General features: G+C 31.5%; 1 protein-coding gene across 1 annotated transcript; it reads left to right on the top strand.

Moving 5' to 3' along the window:
* The first annotated feature begins 10,149 nt into the window (after positions 1 to 10,149).
* Positions 10,150 to 16,683, top strand: LOC146934059 (tRNA nucleotidyltransferase/polyA polymerase family protein). Its single transcript, XM_085705900.1, has 14 exons — positions 10,150 to 10,260; positions 10,349 to 10,415; positions 10,560 to 10,670; positions 10,767 to 10,864; positions 11,687 to 11,770; positions 11,894 to 12,027; positions 12,167 to 12,239; positions 12,332 to 12,377; positions 12,520 to 12,629; positions 12,726 to 12,833; positions 12,910 to 12,969; positions 13,769 to 13,830; positions 15,163 to 15,475; positions 15,947 to 16,683. The coding sequence occupies exons 1-14, from the start codon at positions 10,180 to 10,182 to the stop codon at positions 16,148 to 16,150; spliced, it is 1,551 nt and encodes a 516-aa protein (XP_085562026.1). The 5' UTR covers positions 10,150 to 10,179; the 3' UTR covers positions 16,151 to 16,683.
* Positions 16,684 to 16,807: the final 124 nt, after the last annotated feature.

Below are 16,807 nucleotides of genomic sequence, written 5' to 3'. Positions count from 1 at the left end.
ATGCTGTAGAACAAGACCGACCCCTGCGAAAATGTAGAAAGTTTATTTTAGTTATTTTTTTTCAATGAATTTTATCTAAACCTCACTATTTTCTTTATTATTTTCATTTGCTCCTATTCAAAAGAACTGATTTAATTTATTAAGTTTTTTAGTTTCTATTGTCAATCACTCATTTTCACTAAACATGGCGTTGATATATACTATTTCACATAAATTATTTTAACATCAAATCTCATCCATTCATTTCATTTGATAAATTAGTTCACATGCATCAAATACTCTTTATCACCTAATCAAGCATTCCATTTTTATCTCCCCATATTTATTTATTTCTGCCATCAACACATACTCAAACTTCTTTGTTAATTTTTTTACAAATTGCATGATAAAACACATACTTATGGTTGTTTGAGTCACTCATCAACATCGATAATATTTATTTGCATTTATTTCATACCCATTTTTTTTTTTAAATTATATTAAAAAAAAGACAACAATCTCGGCTAAACTATCAATATCTCTATCCGTATCCTTATCCACATCTACAATCTACATCTACATCTACAATATAAACAAGTGAAACCATTTTCATTCAAAAGTACACGTGGCATGTTATAGTCTCATTCTAATTAATGTCAGGCTAATTAATGCTAGAAAAATTCAAATTTCCATTACATGGTATATGCTTAGCACCTGGTATTTCAGTCTCAACACATACTTCCATATACTGCCTCTATTTTAAGAAATCATTCGATTTATTATTATGATCAAAATGATATCTAGAAATTTAATTGTCTGATATCAAATCAAACAAGAAACTGCCCATAAAAAAATCAAACAAGAAACTATCAACTGCCAATTAATGAAATTTAATTCAAATTATTCAACACTTATAACAGTCCTAAAAAAGAATGTTGACAATTGGTCTAATTCAAGACTATCGTTGAATTGTTTCTCACCTATTAAAATCAAATTAAAACCAAAATAAAATAGTGAAAGGTAATGACTCTTTTTGTCACAAAAAGGAAATAAAATAGCTCAGATCTTTATCTCCCATCCTATTCTCATCACTATTACTATTTTTCAAAAATGGTTTTGAGAACGGTAAGAAGATCAAGAACACCTTTAGTTCCTACAATTTCATCAAATTTTATTGTTGATTGCATCAGACCGTTCCCCTTCATCATGGTTTGTGGCCATGGTTTAGGATTTTATTGCTAATAGTTGGATTTTTAGCTGTACAGGAGAAAATAAGAGGGAGAATGTTAGTTATCAAATAATTTGTTGAGAAATTGATTTTGAAGCTGAAGAAAGGCATAAACGAAAGGGATCTTGAATCTTCTCTCATGATTTATATTTTGTTCCAAATAATTGTCTACTATATATCATTTTTGAAAATGCTTCATTTGAGACATTATTTTCATCATATAACGATATGATTTTATTCATTAAATTTCTTTTTCTATTAATGTAACATATTTATTTTCCCATATATTTGTTTGCGGATGACCATATTGCTACTCAATGTTCCTCAAATTTACAAAGAACTTATCGGATTTATAACTAAAGTATATCTCAGTTTAATCGACTTTAATTCCTTCCAGTTTGGTTATGTTTCTTCTAATTGGGAGGAAACTCAACATTATTGAAATTTCTTTTATCGGTTTTGTTTACAACGTGTTCATTATTTTGCAGAGACCTTTATAATATTGAGAACAAAGTAGTTTCCTATCTTTATAATTGGGAGGAAACTTTAGTTTTTTTGGTAATTTGTCATCTACTCATTTTATACCACGAATCATATGTAATAAGTGTGTATTTTAGTCTTTTAAGGCTTTTGTTTATTTTTCTTCTTTGTGTTGTTTGAATTAGTGTTATATTATAAGAATTTTGAATTAGGGTTTCATTTTTCTTTGTTGCAGCTTCTCTTCTGGATTCTTAAGTTTCTTTTTTGACATATTCTAGATTCTTACGTTGCAGAAGTTTTTCTGAATTTTATTACTATGATTATTTCTGAATTTTGCAAAAAAAAAAATCTAAATTTTTATTGCAACTTTATTTCTGAATTATGTGTTCTCACGGAATTTCATATATTTTATTTTCAGTATTAAATAAATACAAACATTTGAAGAAAAAAAAATTCCTCTTTTATTTTTTTTGAGGGGATTCCTCTTTTATTTAAATGCAGTTTTGGTCGAACCAAACCGTACACCATCGATTCAGTTTGGTTCGTTTTCACTTTTAAAAAATGATAAAACCCAAACCTCATTTGACTTTGAAGAGCATGTAAATGGTAATTTAAAAAAATCATTATAACAATCAATATTTTGAATAAAACACGTTTACTCAATAATATAAGTATTGTACTACCTCTCATACAAACAAAGTTGTAAAGAGTGTATATACACATTAATCAAAATATATCTATTTTAAAAGGGGCACTAGCCAGCAAATGTGTATTTTTTTTTATGTTAATTTTAAACCGAACCTCCACTAGATAGAACTAGAAAATTAGGTGTAGAACATATACAGTGGCTAGACCTATGGGTTTTTAGATGCAATATTGCACATGTTAAAGCAACTGAAAGTAATAACTTCTTATTGACAACAACTATTATTTATTAAAAAACTACACATTTAATATAAAATGCACAACAATTATTTATTACTAAGACCCATTTAATATTTTTTGAAGTGTTGAGTTTGAGAGATTTTTTATTTTTTTAGTTGAATGGGGTTCAATTATGAACCAGCTGCATCACTTTATAAATGCATAAATAAAAGGAAACAAGAACAAAAGGAGTTGGGGGATGGACCAAAACCTTCTCAATAAAGCTAAGCAAAAAGCTGAGGGGAAAACACCAAACCAAGAAAAAAGTAAAGAAAACCAAAAGAAAAATAAAAGGAACGAACTAAGAGAAAGTCCTTAAGTTATTCTGGTAACATATATACTCCTAAAGTTTGAAAGATTAAATCTTATTAAGTATTAATTATAAGAGCAAGTGACATGTACATAGAGACTCATTTAAGCAACCAAAAGGAGAGGTCCATTGTGGATGCTCTAACAATCGATTAACTTATTGATGAAAATTTTTGGTCGAAAATAATACAAAATAAATGCTTGCTGAAATTATCAATTTTTAAATATTATTGTTATTATTATTATATTATTATTAATAATAATAAATATTGATTTTTAATGTTTATTAGATATACTAATTAAATGTATCAATTAAGTTTGGTAACTAATTTTATATTTGATATTTTTTCGAGTTATCATGAAATTGGTATAAAGCTTACATCACCGCTTAGCAGTGACTAATCTTAGTTGGAAAACCTGTGGGATACATAAGACGAGTTCTCTCATCTCAGCTGAATATTTTCCATACACATGAGGCAAAAATTGAACTGCTATCCACATAATTACGAGGGTCTAATCTATTATCAATTTGACCATTTTTTCCTAGGGTCATAGCTTACATGTTAATTCCAGGTGTTCGTACAACCGGTTCATCCTTCAATATTCCATTGAAAATCAATGAAGCATTGATACATGGATCTGAAAAGAAAATACGAGACCTTAAAATTGATATGAAGGCAGCAGAGAGAATCAAACACGAGACCTTAAAAGTAGTCCCGGGCCAAAACAAGTGGATTAGATCAAACTTATTCATTGTGTTCCCTTATTGACTTTGTTTATCCAAATAATTTGGAAAATATATAGATCTCCAAAAAAATCAAGAGCGAGGGATACTTGCTCAAACTTTGGACCCATTTGAGCACTTTAACAATATTATTCTATCGTTGTTTCCAGAAAACGAGAAGGAAAATATTAGCTTTGATTCGGTTTGTCAATCTGACCAAAATAACAAGCTACAAAGCAAATGATATTCAATTGAGTTCTTGAATGATATTAACAGTTGCATATTTCAAACCACAAATTAAGATTTAAAGTTGGATGTCCAATAATATTGATGAGGAACATATACCAAGGTATTGTGTTTCAAAATGAGAAACCCCACATCTTCATCCAAAACCTTAAGACAATATGTATATTACTCATCTCATTTATATGTTCATAAATATCAAATCTTGCTGGCAATATAGAATTTTTACTCACACATGACAAATTAGCATTTCTCCCTTAAACGTGAGACTCTCTATGTCTATGATATGATGAAATAGTCAAATAAGCATTTCTCCCTTAAACGTGAGACTCTCTATGTCTATGATATGATGAAATAGTCAAATAAGGCCAGAGGCACAACATGGTAAAAAAGGTGGCTTGGTGGTGGTTTCATAGAGATGTTTTTTTTTCTCTCATTTATTTTATGAGAAGAGAGAAATTAAATTAGAAAAATTATTCGAACTAGAAAGAAATGACAAGGAAAACGAGTGAGTTGTGGGTAGTTTTATGAGTTTGTTGAAGGAGTTGGATATTACTGAGTAATTATTCTACCAAAAATATTAGACTCATTAAAAATGTCACATCAATTTAAAATGTACAATAAACATGTATTTTTCAACTCAGCATAACACATAAACGTTTTTCCTTTGTCATATCCCACTAAAGACTAAAAGTGAAGGAACTTAAAATAATAGAGGTTAAATAAAAAAAAGTTATCGCCTTGACAAATAAAAATTGCATGAAAGCGAACGACTTCCAAAATATAATATTTAACATAAAAAAATTAAACAAATGACATTCAAAAGCTAACAAAACAAATCATCATAATTTCGGGAGTGCAAGTGTAACCTACATTGGGTTGTAGCTTTGCATTAGGCTAAAAGAAACTAGACAAATGATATCGACATCACAATTTCTCCCAAATTATTTAGGCACAAGTTTGTGAGTCATCTCACTTATATCTTATTCAATATCTACTATTCCTTTCATTGTAGAACTTTGACTCTTATTTTACACGATAACATATCTCCCTCAAGTGTGACATTCTCTGTGTCCGTAATTACGTGACATAGCCAAATAAGGTCAAACCGATGTACAACATGATCAAAAAGGTAGATTAATGGTAATTTACTAAAAGTGTGTTTTTGTTCCTTTATTTCATGAGAAGAGATCAAAGAAATTAGAAGATGAAAAATAAATTTGAGATTGAGAGAACTGATACCGGTTAAAAAAAAAATAAGAATTGTGTATTTTGTCCATGAGGTTATAAAGAACGAAGTAAGTTGCAAGTGATTTTATGAAATTGTTGAAGGAGTTGAAGATTTTTGTGTAATTAATTTACCCAAAAAGTTAGATTGCGTTAAAAAAACTAATTTACCAAAAAGTTAGATTCGGGTAAAAAAAACGCAACAACATATAAAGAATTTACTAAGCACATATTTTGTTAACTCAGCATAACACTTAAGTGTTTATCTATGGTTAAATTCCACCAACGATCAAAGGATAAGGAATTTAATATCTTAGAGATTGATTAAAAAATATTGCATGAAAGTGAACAACACCCAAAAAAATAAATTTGATATAAAAATTAAATAATTGGCATCCCAAAACTAACGAAACCGTTTATCGTAATGTTGAGAGTTCTAAGGGTGTCTACAGTAGGTTGGACTATCACATTAGGCTAAGTGAAACCACACAATTGTGATTGACATCACATCATTATCCAAAACCTTAAGGCATTAGGATCATTATCCAAAACCTTAAGGCATTAGGTGTATTGGCCATCTTACTTATTCTCAACGTCTACTTTGGCATCCAATAATGTGGAACTTTAAGTCACAATTTACACATGAACATATATCTCTAAAGTGTGAGACTCAATGCATCTGTAATTTGTTGATAGTCAAATAAGGTTAGGCGAAGGCACAACATGGTTAAAAAAAATGGATTAATGGTGTTTTTGCGGAGGGAAGTTTGTGTTCCCATCTTTCATGAAACAAGAGAAATAAATTTAGCAACAATAAAATTAAATTAGAATATGAAAAGAAATTTGAACATGAAAGAAATGATAAGGGAAAAAAATAGTGTGTGTTTTGTCCATGGAAGTATCGGAAATATAGCGAGTTACTGACAATTTTATGGGTCAGTTAAAAAGTGTTGGAAATTTAAGAGTAAATATTTCACCAAAAAATAGACTCGGTTAAAAAAACGCCACATCTTTATAAAATGTTTAATAATCATGTACTTTTTCAATTCAACATAACATATTTGTATTTTTCCATTCGCATGTTCGTTCACCCAAAGACCAAATATGGAGGTATTTGATATAATATTGATTGGATAAAAAAAATTGTATGAAAGCAAATGACATCCAAAAACTTATACTTGATATAAAAAGTTAAACAAATGAAATTCAAAAAAAAAATTAATGTTTAGAGTTCTGAGGGAGTCTACAATGGGTTGGACCATCACATTTGACTATGAGAAACTCCACAAGTGATATTGACAACACATCTTCGCGTAAAATCTTAAGACATTAGGTATATTGTTCTTCTCGCTTATACGTTACTCAATGTATATTATTGCACACAAGTTTAACTCACTATAATGTTTAGAGTTCTGAGGGAGTCTACAATGGGTTGGACCATCACATTTGACTATGAGAAACTCCACAAGTGAGATTGACATCACATCTTTGCGTAAAATCTTAAGACATTAGGTATATTGTTCTTCTTGCTTATATGTTACTCAATGTATATTATTGCACACAAGTTTAACTCACATATGAAACATAAACATCTCTCCCTTAAGTGTGAGACTATTATGTATGTGATCTGGTGAGATATCACATAAGGTCAGAGACACGACATGGTAAAAAAAAGTGGGTTGGCGGCAGTTTCATAGAGGGGTGTTTGTTTCTTTCTTTCTTGAGAAGAGATAAAGTAAATTATAAAAGAAAAGAAGATTAAAAATGAATTTGAACTTGATAGAAATGAAAAGAGAAAAAAAAATAAGGAGTGTGCGTTTTATTCGTGAGAGCATAGGAAACATAATGAATTGCTGGTGATTTTATGAATTTGTTAAAGAAGTTGAATATTACTGGGCAATTATGCTACCAAAATATTAGATTTATTGAAAATATGTACATCTATTTAAAATGTCTAACGAATATGTATTTTGTCAACTCATCATACATATACATTTTTCCATTGCAAGTTCCCATGAAATACCATAAGTGAAGGAATTTGAAATGACAAAGGTTATTTTTTTTTGTGCATGAAATCTAATCACATTCAAAAACTAAAATTTAAGATGAAAAATTAAACAAATGACACTCAAAAAATAATGAAACAAATCATCACATTAGGCTAGGATCCTACAATGGATTGTATTATCACATTAAGATAAGATCAATCACAGAAGTGAGATTCACATCCTATCTTCTTTCAAAGTCTTAAGGCATTATGTATATGAGTCATTTCACTTATATGTTTCTCACATCTACTCTTGCATACAATACGGAATTTTAACTCACACTTGAGACATTAACATCTCTCAATTAAGTGTTAGGATCTTTGTGTCTGTAGTCCACCACCAAGAACAACTCTCGCTCCCCCACAACGCCGAACACGGATGTGATACCACCGTTGGGCTTTCTGTGGGAGCCTACGTTGATGTAGATCGACAATTTGGATAAAGAGAAACCACACAAGTGATAATGATACAACCAAAACTCCATCTAAAATTTTAAGTAACACCTGATACATCACAATATTCCCTCCATCAAATATAACGACATTCTAGCCCGTGCTTGGCACGGGTGTCCATGCTAGTTACAAAATAAAGTGACACTTTTTACAATGGTTTCTAAGCTTATTTGAACTTCATCTTTACATATTATGAAATCAAACTCTTATGAACACTTCATGAACAGAAAGTTAAAATTAGTTATCCTATATAAAATTAGCATTATCTCAATAAGATTTAATCAATTGACTTTATTATCAATTAAAATATTAACAAAATTGATTACATTAATGTAATTATGTAAAAAAATGATTTTGAATTATATATTCATCTAACTTGGAATATATGTAATGTAGAGCAACCTTTCTCTCCTTTACTCCATATACTTTGTGATTTCATGGTCCAATGTAAAGTGAAAAAGGGAATTAATTACTCCTTCCGTTTCAAAATGAGTGTCACTTTCGTTAAAAAAATTGTTTCAAAATGACTGTCACTTTACATTTTCAATACAACTTTAATTTTTTTCTTCCAACTTTACCTTCAATAAATACTTCAACTTTTCTCTCACGCAATTTTTAATACAACTTTAATTTTGTCTTTTTCTTATAAAGTAAGGACAGTTTAGTAAAAGCGTTATATCAAATGATTATTTCATTCTATTTCTTAATTTGTGTGCCAAAGCTTAAAGCGAACTATTATTTGACCTAGATCTCTTAAATGGGTGCATTTGAGAGCTAGAGTTTAAACTTTGATTATTTAGTTTATGCTGAACTTCGAATTATTAAGCTCCATTGTCTACCATAACAACATGATTAAGACCAAATAAACAAAAAAAAATTCGTACAAAAATAAACAATTTTTTTAACAACGTCCAAACAAATATTAAAACATGTACATATACATTTTAAGTAAATAAAAATGTCGAGTAACATTCTTCATTTTAATAAGTTAAATTAATAACGGGAGTCTCGCCACTTTTTGCATGATCCATTAATTTTTGGGGAAATTGCATTGACCTCCCCTGAGGTCACTTCAAATAACACAAACATCCCCTTTAGTTTTAAAATAGATACCAACTTCCCTTAAGTTCTCATCAAATGAATGGAAACCCCCTTAACTCTTAACTGCGTTTGTTTCTCTGTTAATATACAAAAACACATGAATGTATATTTTGGCTTATTTAAGCTATTCTTCAAACATTTAGGTAAATATTTCATTGTTGAAGAATTCGTTCTTATCCCATTGACAACACCCAGTTACATACTTTCATTGTAGTGGTGTGGTTGCTCGATCCATGACAACTTGCACAGGCAGACGAACCAAAACCAACCAATACAAGAATCTGGTTTGCTACTATGAATAAGGAAATTAATCTATGAGCTACCCGCTGAATAGAACCACTATCTTGGACCTTTGGCTGCCCCCAATTTGAGTTTTTGTGGCGTTCATGTGTAGCTTTTTATGGATAAATGAACATTAGATTGGAAGGTGAAATCATAATCAGTTTGTGAATGAATTTAACAAAGAATAAGAAATAGATAGTGACCCTGAACCCATTTTCAAAATGAGAATTACATGATAAATCATTATTATTGGTGTATATTACGGAAGTGGAGCAATGCACATGAAAAGGAGATGAAAAACAAAGTTTTAGGTCAAACGTTAAATGTTAACGCCGTGTGACATAGAAGGGAGGTTTTTTTTATTTTGAAAACTAAAGGGGGTGTTTGTGTTGTTTGGCCAAACTTGAGGGGAGGTGAGTGTATTTTTCTCTTAATTTTTTTTTTTGAGGGATGCATGATCCATTAATAAAACCTGAAATTTATATCCTTGCATTTTTTTTATAAGTTAAATTAATAACGGGAGTCTCGCCACTTTTTACATGATCCATTTATAAAACGTGAAATTTATATCCTTGCATTTTTTTTAGTCAAGTAGTTTAATGACTAAATAATCAATTTTTTGTAAGGTGAGTAAGTGAGATGTTCGGTATTCAAACCTTAATCCATTCATGTCTAATGCAATGTGTCTGTCAAATGAGCTAAATGTTTACACGGATAAAACCTTGCATCATATTCCCTCCATTTTTGTTTATCATATATAATTTTTGTATTTGTTTAACGAAATTGTGCAAAAATGTGTATAATATTATAAAAATCACTCCAAAAAATTATTAGAATTTTTTAACAAAACATAAGTTAAATATGTATTTTTAACTGCCAAAAATGTAAAAGTTCATATTTAATTCATGTTTTGTTAAAAAATTCAAAATTTTATTCAAAAATATGAATTATACTTATGAGTTTACTTTAAAGAAGAGACTAAAAGTGAAAATGAAAAATTTTGGAGGACTAAAAGTCAAAAAAAAAATTTTAGAGAGATTAAAACGAAAAATTAAAATATTTATAGGAATAAAAAACATAGTTAACCCAAAAATCAATAAAAATACAAAATAAAAAATGTGAATAAATAATTATCCCAAAACTAAAACCCCTAAACCCTATCCATCAAGTATCAACATTTCAATGGCAATTTCGACCTTAAAATTAGTCTGCAAACCCAATCTTCTTCATCTTCGTCCTATCCCATCCCAATGTGCCCGCAAGGTATCTTACTTATTTCTCAACATTCAACTTAATTCTTCGCATTCATTTTTTTTTTTTGTTGAATTTTGTAATTTTTTTCCGCTTCTAGGTTGTACCAAGATCCGTACCTTCTGTTGAGCCAGATGAATGTTATAGAAGCTCAAATCTAAAACAAGGCAAGTCAAATTAGTCATAAATTGAATAACTATATTGTTAATTTCGTGTTAATATTTATTAAAGGTGTAACTTTTGAGTTTTATTTAAGTTTTGATTTTGAAATTTATATTTATCTATATGTTGGTTTGTTGAAATTGATCAAGTAAATAAGAAGGCTCCAGCATGGAAGAAGATGAATTCAAAAGAGCTTGGATTTCGAAATTCCATGATTGCTAGTCCAATTAAAAAGGTTCTCAACATGTTGAAGAAAAAGGGTATGTTTTGTCGCGTCTCTGCTCTGCGCGTTACTTAAATTCCAAGCTTTCTAGGTCGGTAACCTTTTTTTGTTGTTGTTGTTGTTGCTGCTGTAGGGTATAATGTTTACCTTGTAGGAGGTTGTGTCCGGGACATGATACTAAAGCAAACGCCAAAAGATTTTGATATTTTAACTTCAGCGGATCTTAGAGAGGTTACCTTCATTTCCTATTTCTATCTTATTTTAAATTATTTGTTTAGATGGTAGCTTACCTGGATTACTCCGTAGATCAAGAGCCAAAGTTATAAGCAGTTAGAACTTAGAAGGGTATCAAGTATTTTTATATTGGCATCTGGTTTATGTAACATATGAACTTTATATGCCTTTATATATGTATAGGGAGTGACTCCGATGAGAACACTTGGTCATTGTGAGAAATGAAAACGTGCTATCGTATCTGCAAGATCAAAACTAATTAAAACCAACAGTCTAGATTATGATTATTATTATCAGTATTATGGAATGGGAGACAATGCTTCCTCCCCTTCATTGTTACCTACCATTGTGTCACAAAATTCTTAATTCTCCTTTGCAAACTAAACCATTGGATTAGAAACAAAAAATAAAAGAGATAGAAAAATCGAAAACTGACATGTGCATAGACCCAACATATTATTTAAAGATATAAAGTTGATTTTTTTCTATATGAATTGCTTTGATTTGTCAGATTCCGTTTCTTTTTCTACGGTCTTTTTTTTCCTCTTTTAATTTTTCCCTTTAATGATGCTGCATTATTTGAGTTATTGCTATTTGCTACACCATTTTGACCCAGTTAAATGAGCAACAAACCTCTCCCAACCTTGTATTTTCCATTCACAGAAGCTAAAATTTAGACTTTAAGGGAAATTGAGTTATAGGCACTGGTTGTAGCATGCAGACTTTGCATAAAATCTAATTTATGAATTGAAATATATGTTTTGAGATTGTCATCTTCTGATCCTAACTTTGCTAAGTGAATCTTGACTCAATTTTTAGGTGATGAGAACATTTTCATGGTGTGAGATAGTTGGTAAAAGGTTCCCAATATGTCACGTTCATATGGATGGTATCATCGTTGAGGTTGGTGTATTCCTATGTTTCTCAATCTGTTTTTACCTCTGGTTAGTTATCTTTACTGGGGTGATTGCTAGGATATTCCCCTACTCTTCTTTTCATGATAACTTTATTCTCCCTTCCTATTAGGTTTCAAGTTTTAACACTGCCAAATGCAAGCCTGGTAGACACTTTGCTCATGATATTGAGGCACCCAAGGGATGTGACAAGGAGGACTATCTTCGCTGGAGGAATTGCTTGAATAGAGATTTTACAATTAATGGGTTGTGCACCTGTTCTTTCAATTTTAAAAGCAGAAACTATATTCCCCCTTTTCTTTTTTGCTGCAAATGTTTGTTTTATGACATTTACGTTTATACAATACAGCTCTTTCTGCTGTTAACCAAATTTACACTCTTTCAGGTTCATGTTTGATCCATTTGCCAAAATTGTATATGATTACATGGGAGGAATGGAAGATATTATAAAAGCTAAAGTGCGTATGTATCTCTTTGATTTTGTAGTTTCTTATATTACTTTTTTTTTAGTCAGAAATTTAAACTTTTCTATCGTAATTTTATTGAACAGGTCCGAACTATGGTTCCTGCAGCTACTTCTTTTCAAGAGGATTGTGGTGAGTTTTGGTTCATAATTCACAATAGAAAACCTATTTTGTCACCATTTCTCATATTTTGGGCAGTGTAAACTTCCTCGGACATACCTACTCTTCTGAATAGTGAATACATAGGTCTTTCTGCCTCCATTTCTTTCTGCAGCTCGCATTCTTCGTGCAATTAGAATTGCTGCTCGCTTGGGGTTTACTATTTCAACTGAAACCGCTCGTTCTGTTAAACATCTTTCATATTCAGTATTAAGACTTGATAAGGTATTTTTAATTTTATTTCTTCTTTCTGCTTTAACTTCGACATTGACGAGGATATTATGTGGCTTAGGTGCCTCTTTAACTGTTTTAGCCTTTTAGGGTAGGCTTCTGATGGAAATGAATTATATGCTGGCATATGGATCTGGTGAACCTTCTTTGAGGCTATTATGGAAATTTGGACTTCTAGATATTCTTCTTCCCTTTCAGGTAGTTGATGATTCTGCATTCTAATTTCTAAAGCTTAATCATGGAATGCTAGCTCAGTTTGCTTTTGACATTACAGGCTCGTTACTTTGTTCGTCATGGATTTCGAAGACGGGACAAAAGAACCAATATGCTTTTGGTAACCATTCCTCTTTATGAAGTTGATACTGAAAACACGCAGAATTCAAGTTATGCACTGGTCTACCATACAAAAAACAATTTTCTTAAACTAACTCAGAAGTTGTTGGTTATAAACATGTACTCGCTCTATCATCCTGATCTTTGGTCCTTTAAGGTTTGAGCGCACATATTAAGAAACAATAAATTTAGATTTTAGACAACTATAAACTTATTTACCCGTAATTCATTTCGTAAAAATAAAATTTATTAAATCTATGGCTTTAGTTCTTGCAAGGTTATACAAGGAAAAACATGCTTCATTGTATCTTGCTTTCTTAAACACTTGAAGTTTTAGAACAAAAATAAAAAGCCTAAAAGACTAAAGATTAGGGATGGAGGGAGTATGTGTTTGGCAACTAATGCAATTCCTTCTACCCAGCCTTTACATAATCCTTGCAAATAAGTATTAAACCCGAATATGCATGATATTGAGTTCCTTGGTTCCAATACCTGAGGATATATCGTACTCATCTAGAGTAACTAGACTACTTATCATCATAATTAGGTGGTTCTTATTCGAGTATTTTTAGGGTCTGGCTCTGTACTAGTAAAGATATTCCTATTAAAAAAGAGACAGAAGACTTTCAAGTTACGAACAGCAAATGGAAGGGGCCAGGGTGGGGAATTATTTTTCCTAATATGTATGGTTTGGTAGATTATCTCAAAATTATTCTGTGTTACTCGAGTATCAATTCAACACAAACTTTTTACATCACATGGGCACATTGTTTATTTTACTTTTGGAATTTCATCTGCAGTCTTTCTTCTTCAATTTGGATAAACTTTTGGCTCCTAACAGTCCGTGTCATAGCAGCTTATGGTAAGATCCATGCAACAACAATGCCTGTTTCTTCCTAATATAATTAACTTTAGTAGTTTCCTGACTCATATTTATCGAACTCAATCCCTTAATCAACAACTTCTTGTTTTGTGAAGCAGTGAAAGTTATAAAACTGTCCTGTTGTTCTTGCTTTGTTAAATTTCCAGTGCCTATGGCTGCCATGGAACATTCTTTAATATCTTTGCATGATCTTAGCCTGATACTTTTTCGCATGCATCAATGGGGTCTAACTTGGAGAGGGTTTGTGGGTAATATGAACAGGGGTCTTTCCTCCTGAAATGAGATCTTACACGAAATAAAACCCATGCCTTTTTACTTTCCTCTGCATAAAGAGATGGTTGTTAACCATCAGGGTATAATTGTTTCTATAATCATCTATGCCATCTTTTGCCTTGTGGGGTAGCTATTTTTTTCCCATGAGGTTAAAGTTGTTTCTCAGATTTGAGTGCCAGGATGAAGAGTGTCGCACCTAAGTCTAAGAAATAACGCTTTTTCTTGAAAGAAAGAAAAAATGTTTTCTATATATATGTGTGTGTGCGTGTTTTATTTTTAAAATTTAACAGGTTTCAGTTCTTCAGAAATTTATTTTCGAATTGATGTTTTGCCTTGAAAGCCTTATATTGAAATCAGTTATATTAATGGAAAATGTTAACGAGTGCCCCCGGGGCACTGGTTAAGGAAGCTAAAAGAAGAAAGTGAAAGTAAAAAAAACACACTTTTTAATCTTTTAATGCATTGATTACACAACTTTCAAGGCAAATATTACTATATTTGCTTCCTTAACCAGTGCCCCCGGGGCACTGGTTAACAAGACCCTATATTAATATATGTTGGAAATTCCGCCTTAATTGCGGTCCTCCCCTAGTTGCCTAAATTGCGACCTTTGGTTAGCCTTCATTGCAGCCTCCAACACCTTCATTGTGGTGGCTTTGAGGGGGTGGATTTAGTCCCACATCGGATAGATAGGACTCTTGAGTAGAGTTTTTAGGCACTCCTCACCTTACAAGCTGGTTTTGTAAGGATGAGTTAGGACCCAAATTTCCCCGAATTTCCTTATCTAAATTGTTTGGTCACTAGGTTCTATGAACTATTAGTGTCCATGTGGAATGTGATATGAAATATCAGATATACACAATTAGAAAGATTTACGAGCTGATTACATGTTGGGTCAGATATACACAATTAGAAAGATTTACGAGCTATTTACGAGCTGATTACATGTTGGGTCAGATATACACAATTAGAAAGATTTACGAGCTGATTACATGTTGGGTCATCACGTCAAGACTCATAAGGAATCAATGCTTTCAGGGTTGGTATCCTTGCATTGCATAAATCTTTAAGTGATCAACCGAGGAATCCTTTGGTGATTGCTGCATTTAGCCTTGCTGTTCATAATGGTGGAAATTTATTGGAAGCAGTAGACATAGCTAGGAGGATAAACAAACCACATGATATCAGATTTCCTGAATTATCAGATCCTTGCGGTCTGAATGCAAAGGCTTTGGAAAATGAGATTCTGGATCTTGCAGAGTCTGTTAAAGTCTCACTGTTGCAGATGACATCTAGGCACTCGGTAGCTCGAGCTATGGTTGACTATCCACAAGCCCCTCATTCAGATATGGTGAGCATATATTTTTTGTTGATTTTATACATCTTGATATTATTATCCAACAAGTGGACTGGAGTAGGATGTTACTGAACCTAATCATTCACCATCCCTTATAAATAATACTCAAATATTCAATACTACCCTCATCCACCACTCACAAACAGCACATATACATGCATCTGCTAGCATGCAAAAAAAGAATGAGTAATTTTTTTATCCTAGTGGCACTACCGGTATCAGTTCAAAAGTTGAATTGGAATTGTAGTTATCTGGAAAATTAAACTATTGTTGTAATTTTGAATTCATTGTTTAATGGTTGATGATGACGGTAGAGAATTTAACATCTCAACCAGATATTTGAGGTATGATAATCTGATTGTTATTTATGAATTTGGGTCTATCTTTGTTGATATGTTGGTTTAATGATACTGATTAACATCACCACCATGTCGTTTGTATTATTAATCTTTGACAATTTGACAGGTGTTCATCCCATTAGGAATGTACCTAAAAGCTCTAAGCATTTTTGACTGTCTGAAAGTAAGTTCTTGCAAGAAATTCTTGTCCAAGAAAAGCAGAAAAATTGATTACGAATCCTTGGCTCGTGGTGACCTGCCAGAAATACGACACTTGTTTGCAAGGGTTGTATTTGACACTGTATATCCACTACACCTTGGTCAGTCCTAAATGACCATTGAATTTTCAGGACACTAGTTTGAAGTTTTAATATAAATTGAGAGAAAATTGATGCTGCAATAAGCATTCAATCATAGGGGAACGGCTAGTCGAATGAAATTTGGAACAAAGTGCGGTGAAGGTAAGATTCCAGCATCTGACATTTGAGTGGTATTTGCAGAAATCATCACAACGTCTCCTGACTCAAATATTGAGCTCAAGCCCTTAATCAACAACAGCTTCTGGGTGGGACTTACCATGCTATAACTTGAAAAATAAAATAGTTGGCGGAAAAAAATCATTAAAGAGGAAACTTATCCATCCCCAACAAAATTCACCTATTTATTTTTTGTTCCAATTTTTTTTTTTTTAGTTGTAGATTTTTTTCATCCATTATGAAACTTTCATATTGTTCTTATGGTGTGATATAAACGCTATACTTCCAAATTTAACATTATTATTGTATGTACAACAGATTCAGATGGCAATGTCATTACATTGCCAAAAGTTCAATAATATGAATTGTTCAATTCACAATTGAAAAACTAGTTGAGTCCATTTTTTAAGTAAACAAGAATTGCTTAGAACTACAAACATGTTTTATCCTCTGTTTTCTTTTCCTTAAAAACCAATTTTCTTTTGCCAGCCTTTTTTACTATTTTCATCGAT

The sequence above is a fragment of the Medicago sativa genome, chromosome 4 (assembly GCF_051527215.1).
Source record: "Medicago sativa cultivar Bolivia chromosome 4, Bolivia_mono, whole genome shotgun sequence".
In the NCBI taxonomy this organism is placed as follows: domain Eukaryota; kingdom Viridiplantae; phylum Streptophyta; class Magnoliopsida; order Fabales; family Fabaceae; genus Medicago; species Medicago sativa.
This window is presented reverse-complemented; position numbering and strand designations above follow the sequence as displayed.

Coding starts and splice junctions, on each gene's coding strand:
- LOC146934059 (XM_085705900.1), top strand. CDS start 10,180: ATGGCAATTTCGACCTTAAAATTAGTCTGCAAACCCAATCTTCTTCAT. Junction 10,671..10,766: donor CAACATGTTGAAGAAAAAGG/GTATGTTTTGTC, acceptor TTGCTGCTGTAG/GGTATAATGTTTACCTTGTA. Junction 12,240..12,331: donor AAGATATTATAAAAGCTAAA/GTGCGTATGTAT, acceptor TTTATTGAACAG/GTCCGAACTATGGTTCCTGC.